This window comes from Panthera tigris, chromosome D1 (genome assembly GCF_018350195.1).
Source record: "Panthera tigris isolate Pti1 chromosome D1, P.tigris_Pti1_mat1.1, whole genome shotgun sequence".
NCBI classification, from domain to species: Eukaryota; Metazoa; Chordata; class Mammalia; order Carnivora; family Felidae; genus Panthera; species Panthera tigris.
Window position 1 is genome coordinate 85,861,958 of NC_056669.1, and position 15,854 is coordinate 85,877,811.

Sequence of the window (15,854 nt, forward strand, 5' to 3'; positions counted from 1 at the left end):
CTAAGTGAAATAAGTCATACAGAGAAAGACAGATATCATATGGTTTCACTCTTATGTGGATCCTGAGAAACTTGACAGAAGACCATGGGGGAGGGGGAGGGAAAAAAAGGTTAGAAAGGGAGGGAGGCAAACCATAAGAGACTCTTAAAAACTGAGAACAAACTGAGGGTTGATGGGGGGTAGAAGGGAGGGGAAAGTGGGTGATGGGCACTGAGGAGGGCACCTGTTGGGATGAGCATTGGGTGTTGTATCGAAACCAATTTGACAATAAATGTCATATTAAAAAAAATAAAATATGGGGCGCCTGGGTGGCTCAGTCGGTTAAGCGTCCGACTTCGGCTCAGGTCATGATCTCACGGTCTGTGAGTTCGAGCCCCGCGTCAGGCTCTGTGCTGACAGCCCAGAGCCTGGAGCCTGTTTCAGATTCTGTGTCTCCCTCTCTCTCTGCCCCTCCCCTGTTCACACTCTGTCTCTCTCTGTCTCAAAAAAAATAAATAAACGTTAAAAAAAAATTAAAAAAAAAAATAAAAGTTGTATGTATCAGATACAAAAAAGAATAAGATGCATTTTTGACTTTTAATGAAAACATAATATAGTTTGTGTCACTATTTTAATGGGTTTTTTGTTTTGTTTTGTTTTTGAGAGAGAGTGTGAGCATGAACAGGGGAGGGGCGGGGGGGGGGGGTGTGCTGACAGCAGAGAGCATGATGTGGGGCCCGAACTCACAAACTGTGAGATCATGAGCTGAGCTGAAGTCGGATGCTTAACCAACTAAGCCCCATAGATGCCCCTATGTGGTCTCACTTTTAGTTGGAAAGTATACTATAGTAATTCTACCTATTACACCTTTTAATGAACACTTTTCCCATGAGCATTAGAAAGAAAGCTTCTCCTCTGCACCATCCTTCATTTTATTTTCTATCCAGGTCTCAAACATCCCTATGGTATCCAGCTCCACATGTTATCTGGAAGGGAGGAGGACTCACCCCACTTTTATTAACTTTGTTTTAATTCTCTGTTGAGTATCTCTTGTTCTGCCCACTCCACATCCATCCCACCTTCCTCTGGAAACAGGGCCCTTTTCCTTTCTAGGAAACCATCCTTCTCTTCTAATCCTCCCCTCTGGCTCCAGGGGTGAGGACATGCTCAGGACCTGGCCAATCAGACCAGTGCATTCTCTAGCCACATGACCCAACCCAGGCCATTCAGAAACTTCCCTGGGTCTTTTGCCGGAAAAGAACCAACAGAGAGCTTTCTCCTTTTGAGGCTGTAATTGCCAAAAACCAGAGCTATTTTTGCCACAATGGAGAGAGCCTGTCTGAGAAGGCAGCCAGCACAGAAAACAGTAGAGATAAGAGACAAGGAAACCATGTCCTAATGACACCATCTGAGATCCTGAATCCGGACATGGGAGTTTTAAAATACAATACAGTAAGGGGTGCCTGGGTGGCTCAGTCGGTAAAGTATCTGACTTTGACTCAGGTCATGATCTCCTGGTTCATGGGTTTGAGCCCCATGTCCATGCAGAGCCTGCTTGGGATTTTCTGTCCCTGTCTTTCTGCCCCTCCCCGGCTCTCTCTCCTCTCTTTCAAAATAGATAAATAAACTTAAAAAAAAAATAAAAATACAGGGGTGACTGGGTGGCTCAGTTGGTTAGGCGACCAACTTCGGCTCAGGTCATGATCTCACAGTTCGTGGGTTCAAGCCCTGAATCAGGCTCTGTGCTGACGGCTCAGAGCCTAGAGCCTGCTTCAGATTCTGTGTCTCCCCCTCTCTCTGCCCTTCCCCTGCTCATGCTCTGTGTCTCTCTGTCTCTCAATAATAAATAAACGTTAAAAAATAGATAAATAAAAATACAATATAGTAAGCTGCCAGATTTAAATTTTTCCTTTATCGATGCCAGTTACAACTGGGATTCTGCCACCTGCTATAGAAAAAGTCTTGGTTTGGGGCACCTGGGTGACTCAGTCGGTTGGGCATCCGACTTCGGCTCAGGTCATGATCTCGTGGTCCGTGAGTTCAAGCCCCGCGTCGGGCTCTGTGCTGACAGCTCAGAGCCTGGAGCCTGCTTCTGATTCTGTGTCTCCCTCTCTCTGACCCTCCCCCTCTCACACTGTCTCACTCTCTCTCAAAAATAAATAAACATTAAAAAAAAAGAAAAAGTCTTGATTCATACATAATCTAGCAGTTATCTAAAAGTAATTGGATTTATTTTTTCAGCAAATTTCTCAGAACATGGTATCTATAAATGAGTAATGGTCCCTTCAAAGTGTTACCTTTTGGAAGATGCCTACTTGTTCCAAACATGTTATCATTACTAAAACCTAAGTTGCATTCCTCTTTTGAAAGTTTCTTTATAGTTCTGGCTCCTAGGTCTTCACTTCCCATGCAATCCTGTCATCAGCTGCTATTTAACAGGGGACACAAGCTGAGTGGTTAACAGCCTGACAACAACACTTGTATAAATCAGCCCTTATGAACCAACAAGCTTTCCTCACCACTTGAAATGGTACACAAACCTCCTTCAACTGACCTTTTCCCTCTTATTTAACACTCAGAGCAGAGTTAAGAGATATTTTACATACTTAAATCCAGTTTCTCACAACTTTTTGGAGAGAACACAGTCCAAAAACGCCACAGTTTTACTGGGCCCTACCACTCGGAAGGGTATTTTTAGGTGGGACTTACATTCCTACTTCAACACACACAAACACAGGAACTACATTTTCACAGACCACCTTATTAAGACCATATAATAAATAACTGATCTCTCCTTACATGTGTCTGGCATCGAGGTGATCCTTCATCAGAATCCCAATTTCATCTAACTCACTGGGTTTACCATTCTCAATGCTTTGGCTCTATGGCCAGAAATTGCCGCTAGGGTGTCCCAGATCCACACAAGAGACAAACCCAACAGGAAAAGATGGAACAGGATCTTTTCAGCCTGGATTCCTAAAGGCTCCTACCCAGCTAGCTTACATGCCCTTGAATCTGAAAAATTTACTCAACTGTGCTCAATTACTTAAAAAAAATTATCCTCCCTAAAACCCTAGGATTAAGCACAGGGCTCTTAAGACTAGATGTCCCCTGGGGTGCTTGGGTGGCTCAGTTAAGTGTCCAGCTCATGATCTCAAGGTTCACGAGTTACAGCTCACTACAGGCTCTGCACTGACCCTCTCCCTCTGTCCTTCCCTGACGTGCACACGCCACATGCACTCTTTCCCCCCCCCCCCCATCCCTGTCTCTCTCTCTCTCTCTCTCTCTTTCAAAAGTAAATAAATAAACATTAAAAAAAAAATTAGGGGTGCCTGGGTGGCTCAGTTGGTGAAGCATCCAACTTTGGCTCAGGTCATGATCTCACGGTTTGTGAGTCTGAGCCGCACGTCGGGCTCTGTGCTGACAGCTCAGGTCTGAAGCCTGCTTCAGATTCTCTCTGTTTCCCTCTCTCTCTGCCCCTCCCCCGCTTGTGTTTTGTCTCTCTCTCTCAAAAATAAGTAAAACGCTAAAAAAAAAATTTTTTTTTTTAAGGATTAGATGTCCTCTGCTTCTCCAGTTGAAATGGAGGCTTGTAGGTGTGAAGGCTGTGTGAATAATCATCTTTTTCACAGGCCCCACTCTCCAAACAAACGTTAGTAACACAACAAAGGATTTCAAGGTGAAGAAACAAAAGAAAATCCTTGTACTATGTTCATGAGTGTAATCACATTCATTCTCAAAGAGATTTCGGAGCCAGAGGCATTACTGTTAAAAGTCTTAAAAAGAAGGAAATTCAAAATAGAGACATCTGACACAGAACAAGACTTGAAAAAATGCTGAGGAATACCATCAACGCTCTTGAAGAAAGGGTTAGATCTTTTTCAAAAGTCAATCATCTCCAAAATTACTTTTGTTAAGTAGGCTCCACGCCCAGCACAAAGCCCAACACAGGGCTTGAACTCATGACCCTGAGATCAAGACCCAAGCTGAGATCAAGAGTCAGATGATCAACTGATTGAGTCACCAAAATTTGGGTGCTCCCAAAGTTAATTTTTAAACTATCCATTCAAAATTCTAATTAAGACTTAAAAATAAACTTGTTATTTTAGAATTTTATATTTACAAAAAATTTTCTAAGATAATACAGATAGTTGCCATATATCTCATACCCAGGTTCCTCTCTGATTCACATCTCACATTAATATAAGTGCATTTGTCATAATTAATGAACCAATATTGACAAAGACTTTGAAATTAACAAGGTAAATCTAAAATTCATCTTGAAGAATAAACAAGAAATAATAGCCAGAATTAGTTTGAAAAAAGATCTACAATGCTAGTAAACTTTTCTATCAGATATTTAAGTAGACTATAACAGTATGATAGCTTGACAAAAAGAACCAGAATGATCAAAAGAAGAGAGTAGAGTCTAGAAATGGACCCAAGGAATTTGATAGGATCCAAGGATTGATAAAAGTAATATTTGAAGTTAATGAGGAAAGACTGGATTATTCAAAATAGTTTGGGAATACTGGCTAGTCTTCTAGAAACAAATCAAGGTGGAATCAAGTTGCCAAATAAATGCAAGATGAACTAAATGTTTAAATGTAGAAAGGTAAGGGGCACCTGGGTGGCTTGGTCAGTTGAGCATTCGACTTCGGCTCAGGTCATGATCTCGCAGTTCTTGAGGTCAAGCCCCGCATCGGGCTCTGTGATGACAGCTCAGAGCCTGGAGCCTGCTTCAGATTCTATGTCTCTCCCTCTCTCTGCCCCTCCCCTGCTCGCAATCTGTCTCTCTCAAAAATAAACAAACATTAACAAAATGTAAATGTAAAAAGGTAAATTAAAAAATAAACCAAAAAGATACTAATAAATAACTAAATTTTTAAAATCTTGAGATGGGAAAAATCTTTTAAAGAATTTTTTTAAGTTTATTTATTTTGAGAGAAAGAGAGAGAGCACGCAGGCATGTGAGTTGGGTGGGGCAGAGAGAGACAGAAACCCAAGCAAGCTCCATGTTGTCAGCACAGAGCCCAATGCTGGGCTTGATCCCATGAATCATGAGATCAAGATCTGAGCTGAAATCAAGAGTCAGACACTTAACAGACTGAGCCACCCAGGCGCCCTGATGGGAAAAATCTTTTTAGGCATGATATAAAAGCCAAAAACCTGAAGCAGTAAAACTGATAATGTTTACCATAAAACAAAAAAATTCTGCAAGGAAAAGATAAAACCATTAAAAGAATTAAAATACTAACCAGAGAAAATACCTGCAGTGCATATGACATATAAAGGGTTAATATTCTTAATCAACAAAGAACCCTTGCAAATCAAGGTTACTAGATGAACTATCCCAGCTTTTAGCTAACCAGTCACCACTTTCCCATGGAGCCTCTTCTCTCTCAAGGACACCGTTCCAGCAATTCTATGCTCTCCCACCAATAACTTTTTCCCTCTTCTTGATCATTCTCATTGGTAAACAAGCATGCAGGTACTTCTCTCTAAATATAAATAAGTGAAATAAAGCAAAACAATAAGAAACCACTTTGTCCTGACATTCTATCCTCATTGAGCTATATATAACATCATTTCTTTGCTCCTTTTTGCGGCAAAACTCCACGAAGTGTCTTCGTACAAATGCCTCCAGTTTATCTCCTCCTAGAATCTCCTACACACATCTGTATCAGGCTTTCTCTCTCTCCCTCTAATCTTTCAAGATACAACTACAGTTACTAGTTCAGTAAATGTTTCCAGGAGTTTCTCTTTGCAGATACAAACACACCCTAATATGTTGAAAAATTAGTTATCATTGGGTGGTGAGAGAAGAGATACCTTTTCTCCTCTATAATGTTTTGGGACTGGCCTGAATTTTTAAATACATAAGTAAGCCTGTGTTACTTTTACAATCAAGGGGGGAAAAGTTGTTTTCATTTTGATAAAGTACCATCTTAGCCTTAAGAACATTGTATCTGTGGCTTTGCTTTTAAAATGAAGAGTTAGAAATAAAGCTAAAATGGGATGCCTGGGTGGCTCAGTCAGTTAAGCATCCGACTTCAGCTCAGGTCATAATCTCATGGCTTGTGAATTTGCACCCTGTGTTGGGCTCTGTGCTGACGGCTCAGAGCCTGGAGCCTGGTTTGAATTCTGTGTCTCCATCTTTCTCTGCCCCTTCTCTGCTTGTGCTGTCTGTCTGTCTGTCTCAAAAATAAATAAACATTGGGGCGCTTGGGTGGCGCAGTCAGTTAAGCACCCAACTTTGGCTCAGATCATGATCTCGGGGTTGGGTTTGTGAGTTTGGGCCCCGAGTCGGGATCTGTACTGACAACTCTGAGTCAAAGGCGTGTTTTGGATTCTGTATCTCCCTCTCGCTCTGCCCCTCCCTGCTTGTGCTGTCTCGCTTTCAAAAATAAATAAACATTAAAAAAATTTTCAATAAACACTTAAAATTTTTTAAGAAGAAATAAAGCTAGGATAAATGAAAATTTTCACTTTTAATAAGAAAAAAAAAACCCTACTGATATATGCAACAGCCCCTCACTTCACAGAAGCATTTATATGGATGACCTTTTACTAGCGTAGCTTCCATGTCGATGTTTTCCTAGTTGGAGGTTATGATTTTTTTCTTGGGTAAATGATAGTATACTTCTCCCCCTCCAACACCCACCGCCCCACACACATGCATGTGCTCATGTGTGCTTGCGTGCACGCACACGCACACACACACACACACACACACACACCCCTATCAACAGGCTGAAATCCGACTTCATCTTCTTGCGCTGAGTCTATCATACTCTTCATATCCATCTCGGACCCCTTCACCACCACTTTCCTTTTCTATCATTCCTGCTTGACCTCTTTCTTCTCCTGAGCTAAACAAAACTGTCATTTTCTCTCACCTTTACAAGATGAAAATAACTCCTTGCTTAGAAATAAAATAGTTAGAAACATAGTGTGGAGAGGATGCCTATAAAGCTCAAAATATTTTTTTATGTTTATTTTATTTTTGAGAGATAGAGTGCCAGTGGGAGAGGGGCAGAGAGAGAGGGGGCCAGAGGATCTGAAGCCGGTTCTGTGCTGACAGTAGAGAGCCCAATGTGGGGCTTGAACTCATGAACGGTGAGATCACTACCTAAGCCAAAGTCAGATGCTTAACCAACTGAACCACCCAGGCTCCCCAGCCCCAAATAGTTTTTTAAATGAAGTCTTTTTTTTAACAAGTTGAGAATATTTTCAAAAACGCTCTCTTGATGATTGAAACACAGAACTTTGCAATGGCCTACAGAAGCTGAAGCCCAATCATTTGTTATAAAAAAAGAAAAGGATACAAACGTATATGTCTGCATAGAAAAGGTCTAAAAGTGTATGCAACATAACATTAACAGTAGTTTCATCTGAAATATTGGGGGTGGGGTTAACTTCCTTCCCTGTATGGTTGTATTTTCTAAGTGTTCCATAATTTGTAACATTACTTCAATAATTTAAAAAATTAATACATTAATTGACTATATGGCCAAAGAGAAAAGGGTGGGAAAGGCGAATAGCAAAGGAGGCGATGGGGAAGAAAGAAGTAGCACGGAAGTGAGAAGTGAGGGCAAAGAAGCAAGTCCACTCCAGATGCAAGGAACAGGAGACACAACTCAAAATCAGTCTCCATCCCCATCCTGCTGACCCAGGAGTCCCATGTTTGTGCCGGCAGTACCACTAGGAGATCCTAGTGGAGTCCAAATCAAAGCAAAGAACCACTTTCCCTGGCATAAAGGTAACCATTTAAAAGAAGAAATTAACAAAGTTTTGCTGGGGGTGTAGCTGGAGGATTTCACTCAGGAATGCTGATATTCACAGAACTGCTTCTCTCTACCTTCCCTCTACATCCTAAGCTCCAGGAGCCACTTAAAAGCAGGCTATCTATTTTCAAGAAGTAAATCTCTTGGACGAGTACCTTATGTTTATGAGCTGGAATGGGAAGGTGCTGGGCTGTGTATTGGAACTCCCAGCCAGAGAAGACAGTTATCTCTTTTGGCACAGGTTCTCAGGGATGAGACCATGTCTAGCGGGGATTTTCTCCAGATTCGACAGCCTTGGCCCTACCAAAATGCACAGCTTTGTTTTCACTATACATCCATCACTCATCGTGAGTCTTTCATTTTTCCTTTCAACCATCCACAGGTCAGATACTGTGTGTTCCCAACAGTCTGTGAACTTCTTGGACCAGCAAAGGGACATTCATTTTTCTCAGCACTCCTTCAACATTTCTATTGTATTCGATTTCCCACTCCCCCTGCCCAGCTCCCTGGAGAGTGACTTCTTCCTTGTTTTAATAACTTGGACCACAGTCAAGGTTGATGTGTTACTCCATTTTGTAGGATATTTTCTTCAGAAGAGACAAAACAGACTAACGGAGTAGCTGGGGCTTGTGAGCAGCTTTAGGAATTCAGCGTCCATTAGGAACACACAGGAAAGGTTTTTAAAGAAATAAAAAGTAGGCAACACAAAGGCCTCATAAACAGAATTATTCATAAAGGTAGACTAATGCTTTTCCTGGCAATTTTCTCTCCCAGTGACCCGCTTTAAAAAAATCTAATTTCATTTGTGAGTGACGAAAAGGGTCGGAGTTAAGAAAGTGGGTTCATAAAGTACCTTCTCTGACTTAAATTGAAATACAATACTCTCCCATTTGAAGTCATAAAAGTAGTTCTGATCTCAATGGGCACACAGATATAAGAAAATGAATAAAGAGAGGAAGAGAGAGGAGTAAATCAGGGTCAAGAGTATCCCCTCCTTCCCATTATATCATGTTTTCATCTCATCTTGCCCATACTCTCCCTAAAATCCCATCCCCAACCATTGTAATAACACTGCTCCCTGACATCTAATGAAAGATGTCTCCAAGGAACTGGTTAGGACACAGGGAAAAACCCTGTTCTTTTTTTTTTTTAAGTAAAATTTTCAAGGAAAAAAAGACATGAATAAATATTTAACGGGGGTTATTCTGAAGTCCACATCTTTTTAATAAAAAATTTGATAATACTTCATTTTTATGAATGATATGGAAATTATCTTTTTTTCTCCAAAACAGGAGTCAAACCTCCAGTTTTTCTGTTATATATCTATTGTGTCACCATGATTCTTCTTACCATTGATTTCAAACAGCGGCAAGACACTAGCTGTGAATTTAAATAAAAAATAGTTATTTCTCTTTCTTCATGGAATATCTTTATTCAAATGTGTTTTCCATATTAACAGTGTTTTCGTACCGTGACAAAAGTAAGTGAATATGGCATCAGAAAGAAGAATGACACCAACCCAGATTGTGTCTCCCCCGGACAAAAGCCCAATTTTCTACTGGAATAACAGATTCAACTGAATTCAGTTCTTGGCAATTCATGGGCTTGGAGGGTAGAACTAAGGAGTAGCCATTTTTAAGAGCCATAAGAGCGGCAAACTGTGGGTTATGACACATCAGTAGGTTGTAAAATCAATCTACACATCACAAGAAGCATTTTTAAAAATGAAACGGAATACAGTAGAGAACATCAGCATGCACAGCTTGGAGTAAGGGTAAGCACTGTTTTATGAAAATGTATGTGTATGTGTGTGTGCATGTGTGTATACTGGATATTGGTGTAAAAGGTTTTTTAAGTGTCACTATCTAAAAAGTTTAAGACACTCTGATCAAGGGCTCAGACCCTGGACTCAGAGAGAAGTGGATTCCAACATGGCTCTGCCACTTACTTGCTGTGTGAACTTGGATTACCTGGCTTAGTCTCTCCACCCACCTCATCTGAAAGATGGACGTACCATAGAATCTTAGGATTGTCATGAGATCAAAAGACCCTTACACAGGGCCCAATAATGTTAACATCCACATAAGGCACAAATCACAAATGGAAACAGGCATTGGTTGACTTACAATATGTTCTAAAGGGATAAATCCAGTGTGAAAGAAGATGTTAGTAAGTTAGACAATTGAAACTTTTTTTGCTCTTCAAAGAGTTGCTCCTCTGTAGGACTACCTATAGGAGATATCTTATCCTTTTCATTCAGCTTTCTGAATAAAAATAGTATTCAAGAAATATATTTTGGTTTCAGAACTCCTTTTCCAAAATGCAAGCACCAGACAAATAAAAACTCTTCTAGTTTTGTTTGTTTTTTTCTTAAATGGGGTTGAACAAAACAAACTTCATTTTGTGCTTCATCCTTACAATATAGCTTCTGATGCCCCAGCAAGTGACAAATATCAGGTGTTTAAAGACCTTAAAAGGTATCAAAATTATCTCTACTATGGAAAGACCCAGAGTTAAACACATGCCAAGATTCCTTATCTGTCATTTTTGTAATCAAGCAAACAAACAAACCCTGTACTCCAGCACAAAGAAATTTTAAAAACTGAAACATACTGCTCACTTCACAATCATGTTCTGACTATTCTTGGCATTTAATTTGGGGACAGTTTCTGAATTCTGAGAATGGGAGAGAGAAGAAAAGGAAAGGGTCCAGAAAGAAAGGGTGACAGCAAGAAGCCAAGGGACATCAGACAAGCTAAAGGACAAAATGCTGAAATTGTCAGCAGCCCCTTGGATGGAAGTGTGGAGATGAAAGTTTCAAGTCAATGGGCTTTTTTACTTTTGGGTCTAGACAGAGAAAGGTGAGATTTGGATAAAATAGAAAAATTGGGGGAAGACATGGGGAGAAGGATCTAACAGTAACTCCTGGAAGACTCAAAAACAACTCTGCTGATCATTGAAGGGTGACTCAAAAGCTAGGACTGAGTAAACAAAAGAAAGAAGGATAAGAAGAGGGAGACCGGTGCCAGGGTTCCAGAAGAGAAAATAAAATGAAAAGAAAGAGCTACGGGAATGTCCCAGGGTGCAGGCTATAGTGCTGGGAAGTCACAGATGTTGAGAATGAAAAAAAGTTTTTGCAAGAATTCTGGCAGACTTGGGGTAAAAATTAAGTTCTCCCTGAGAGATTTAAAAGCAAATAAAGAAAAAGAAAGTTATGTATGCCTGAAAGATCTGACTGACCTAACAGGAATATGTATAATACCCCAAATTTAGTATTTAGTAAAACATTCCAGAGGAAATGAACAGGGCTCCTGCTGCATCATTGTAAAAATTGCTTTCTAGGAGTATGTTGATGAGAATTGTCACCACCTCCATTTTTGCCCTCAATATGTCAATGATAAATAAGAGGGAGAAAGGGAGGAAGAGAGGGAGGCAGGGAAAGAGAGAGAGAGAGGGGGAGAGATATTCTTCCCATCCCATTACACCAACGCTACCCTGATTAACCCACTGTCAATCCTAACTCCTGCATCACCCCAGGCGCCAGTCAACAAGGCCTACATCATTGGCTTTGCCATCATCGCATCATCCACTCACTTGCTCTGCCCTTCTGTCCATTTCACTGAGCTGGAGCTCCCAGCAGCAACTCTAGAAGAGAAGAAGAGGTGGGGAATGGGGAATGGAGCATGCGTGGCTCTAGCAAGCCCCCCCAGATCCCAGAATCCAATGAAAAGTCACTAATACACAGAGATGTGAAACTAGTTGTCTAGTCCAGAGTGTTGAGCTTAATCCCCAGTGCCACTTGGGTTGCTGGTGGGGTGGAAGGCAGCACATTGAGGCTGGAAAGAGCCTCTGCTTTGGAATTAGATCCAGACTTGGAATCCCAGCTGTACCACTTAACATGATGTGAACATGGGAAATGATGTACATCTCTGAGCTTGATTCACTTATTTGGAAAACAGGGCGACAATACCTAAGCCCTACAATGTTGTCAGGAAGATTAAGTGAGGTGACCTAGAAGAGCACCTACTGCATCACAGGGATGTCACTAGTCACTAGTGTCATATCCTAATGTCATATCATATCTTCAATAGAGTCCTATCCTAATGCCATCAACTTAGACTTGTTAGAAAATGAAAAGTGAATCCTTGTGCTGTTGGAAGCAAGTCCCACCTGTTTGCCTTTTTAAATATTCAGGTGCAAAGCATTTCCCATGCCTATGCTGTGTTCTCCCTATTGTGACTGTATGTCAAACAGGAAGAAAACCTTTTGGTACAACCAGGTGTGAGCACATCTTACTCTATAGTGTCCAAATCTTCATCGCTCAAATACGAATTTGGATCCTGGGCATTATAAACTGAAAGGATGTCTCAATAAGATAACGTAATAGTTAACATCTGTGATATCACTAACAAAACAAACATTAAATGAGGTTGAATTGACACAATTGTGAAGAATTCTAAAACATTCAATAAGTAAAGGCCACATTGCGTTTTTCTCAATATTCTCAATCCCTTGTTCCAGACACATACAAAAATCCCCTCTTTATGTTCCTGAAAATTTAATACTGTCCACAAGCCACCAACCGGGGGAGGAAGGAAAGTATTTTAATCCTACAGAGAGCTATGACTATTCTAAAGCTGCACTTTCTTCATGAGTTATAAGTGCCTTTAAAACGGTTCAAGCAGGTGTACTTTTTAAGGGCCATGGAACAGAGAAAACCTTACCCCTTTAAGGTGGCTCCTAAGTTCATCTGATTCCAGGTCATGCATTCAAGCTGGGAGGTCATTTGGTATAAATTGTCACTGTTAGAAAAACATCCAGAGTTAAAAACACATAATTACAAAAAGATATACAGCTATTTCTTCAAAAATCAATGGAGGTTTACCTTTATTTTGCAACGAAAGCCTTCATGTTTTCCAAAATGACAGAATATGGGAGTCTGAAACGATTTTCACCTCACCCCACTAATTTCTGCACAGTTATTCACTTCACACACAGCAGAAAGGCTGTGAGAGTAATCTGGAAGCCTTTTAAAAACCTGAGTACAGCAAACACAAGTTTCTAAAGAGGTATTAAACCTTTCAGGGGAAGAGGCTAAAGGGAGTAGAACTCTTGAAAGGCAACACAGGCTGGATAACTCAACATTAAAGTTAAAAGCCTGGAGCTGAAAGTAAAAAGATGGCAGATTAATTATTCGTGAAAAGGCCATTAAGTTGTTTTAATCAAAAGGATAAGTATCATGTGGATTATGAGGGTCTAAAAAGTCAAAGAGTGATGTGTGGTGGATGGTCTAATACTGAAGGATGTGACAAGCAAAAGGAAGAGGATGATAAAGTCTATGCACAACTGAAGGAATCACTCTCTAGAAATTTTATCACCCTAGTACTAGTTGAATGGAGTTAAAAAAAAAAAAAAAAAAAGGCCCCAGCCCTTGTTCTAGAAAGTTCTAAGAAGGAAAACAATCTCTGATCATTTACATTAAGACTCCACAGGAGAAAGTACACTCTCATGTAAACCAACCAAAAATTGTTCTCTCCTCTCCTCTTATAGTTATCTCACTCCTAGAAAACCGGCACATAAATCAATGAGCAGAAATCTCCTTAATTACCAAGCTGTGATAAGAATACATTTAGTCCTGAACCGACATGGTCAATTACGAAATTTGAGACCTAGAGATGAATGGGTTGTCTGTGAACCCTTGGTCTAAACACATTATAGAGGAATACCTTCATTCTACCTTCACGGCAAAGAGAGAGAAGCTTTCAATATCTACCCTGCGGTATCAGACCCCAAACCTAGACAATCTCTGTCTTGTCATGGCATGCCTTTGGGTTGCTTCATTGGGCGGGGGCAACACCAAATTTTAATTAAGAGAAGGTATTGTCAGGCTAGCCAGACTGGGAACTTGTGGAGGGGGCAAGGGAGATTGCAGCAACTTGGAATAAATGGACACCGTGCTCCCTCTAGGCATAGCTTGATAAATCATGGCCCAGTCCCTCTGCCGTTCACATAATCACTCTGAAAATGATTTGGAACTCCTTCGTGGCGGGCACACAGGATAAGGGGAAAATCAGATTCCAGGAGGGAATTTTACATATGAAACGTGAAGTGACTTCAAACTCGAACTATGTGTCCTTTCATTAGTCAGTGTCTATCTGGACCCCATCATTCATCCTCGTGTCTGACTGGCTATTATGCTACTACAATATCCTACATATCAATGAAAACACATGATTAGTTTCTCCTGCAGCTTCTCCATTTGCAGTAGCGGCCCGTGCTGGTCTGTGCCACTACCGTTTCGCAATTCCACAAATTCTTGCTGTAAGGCTGGTGTAATTAATTCCTGAAGGACCCCAATTTTTATTAGAAGTGCCAGCCCTGCTGTATTTAACACAGAAGAGTTTCGTGAACTTTCTTTGGGCTGACAGCTCATTAATAAGCAGCCTCCTCCACAATCTCTACTGGTTTTTGTTCTCTTGCGCCTTTTCATCAAGCAATCCATTTATTAATCTCGCCATTAATCTCAGCCAACAGGCATTGTATTCCCCAGGCAGCTCTGTATTTTTGTCACTGATTTTTAAAAAATTGTTCACCAACTAAAATCACTCAGCTCCGGCTGACAATTTTCCTAGGCCCTATTGGGATGTGGGGTCTTTCTGAAATTATTTCATCCTTGCATAAGACTAAGACCATAATTTTCAAGAGAGCTGGGAAGCAAGACAAGGGACAGAAGTTTATGCACATGGGTTAATGAGTCCCAAATATCTAACTTTATGATTTAGGAATTTTCTCACAGACTTAAAGAGTAGTCCAGTAGATTCCTAAGGGTCTCTATCAGGAGGTACCCCAAAGAGAAAATATTTTTAAGACCATTTTCTCAGCCCCCAGAAAGCGAATTTTCTCAAATATTCGGTCTATGTCTTCCATGTATGTATTGTCCTAGTGTGTGCTTAATAAATATTCCATACTGCCCTAATAAGATAGTTACTAGTCAGACAAGGCTATATTGAGCACTTGAAATGTGGCTAGTGCCACACGCTGAAATAAGATTTTGACTATTTTGAATTAAATACAATGTACTAAAAATTAATTTCACTGTTTTATTTTTTAATGCAGCTACTAAAAAATTCCAAATTATAAATATGGTTTGCATTGGTTTTATTGGACAGTGCTGCTCTGTAAGTTTTAAGACCTTGAGCCAATCAGTTCAGCTCACTGCACCTCAGTTTCCGCATCTGCCAAATGGAAATATTAATCTCAATCATTCTAACTTTACAGGGATGTTGTAAAGCCCTAAAAATGGCTCTCTGAAGACTATACAGATCATAAATTTTAATTTTTTCCTAATCTATCAAATTTTTCACAGTACTTTTCACACATTCCCCAATATGCCCCACAACTTTGTGAGGCAGGTACAATGATGATCCCCATTTATCAGAGAAAGACTGAGGCTCAGAGACATGCCTGATGCTCCCACCTCACCTGCCGCATCCCTTTGAAGGCATCCTGGCATTATTTGGCCTCTAAGCTCATCGTCTACCATTTAAATAATAGTAATCATTATACAATAATAATACAGACAAGTCTGGAGGTGAAAGAGAACATGTTCCAGGAAGCATTGTGACTTTCTCTGTCTCCAGAAAAGTTAAAACATGCAAGATGCCCAACATGTCCTTTTCAGCTAAGAATCCTATGCCAAGATTGCAGGAGGAGCCCCACTTCTTGTTGTAGTGGTCCTGATAGCTCAGCTTGCAAATCCTCTTGAAGGGAGAGAAGATGGGATGGGCCAATAGGGGAGAAGGACTTTTAGAAACCCCCCAACCTACTAATAGGTTTCCTGAGTCCAGTGATAGGATCAGAGCACAATTTTAACCACATCCTGCCTTCTGCTGGCTGAAGTTCCTCAGTGGTTCCGTCCGTCAGCTTTGGCTGGCACCACCTTTTTACTGGAAGTCAATGACAGCAATGACAATAACTCCTCTGCTGGGGAGGAGATAGAATGTGAACCCGAGCTAAAAATACTGGACCCAAGCATGCTCCAGCTCTGATCTCTTTGGGCAATCGGTCAACACCCAGCTTTCATCGTGA

At 40.7% G+C, this 15,854-nt stretch overlaps 1 protein-coding gene across 6 annotated transcripts in view; it reads right to left on the reverse strand.

Annotated features, from left to right (window-relative positions):
* Positions 1-15,854, reverse strand: part of WT1 (WT1 transcription factor) — a 49,035-nt gene that overhangs the window by 19,054 nt on the left and 14,127 nt on the right. For 4 of the 6 annotated variants that reach the window (XM_042957708.1, XM_042957707.1, XM_042957710.1 and 1 more), the window contains 2 exons: positions 12,491-12,568; positions 11,361-11,411 (listed from right to left, as the gene is read on the reverse strand). In XM_042957708.1, coding sequence (XP_042813642.1) covers positions 11,361-11,411; positions 12,491-12,568 — 129 coding nt within the window. The remainder of the gene's footprint in view (positions 1-11,360; positions 11,412-12,490; positions 12,569-15,854) is intronic. The other 2 variants (XM_042957706.1, XM_042957709.1) reach the window with 1 other exon arrangement.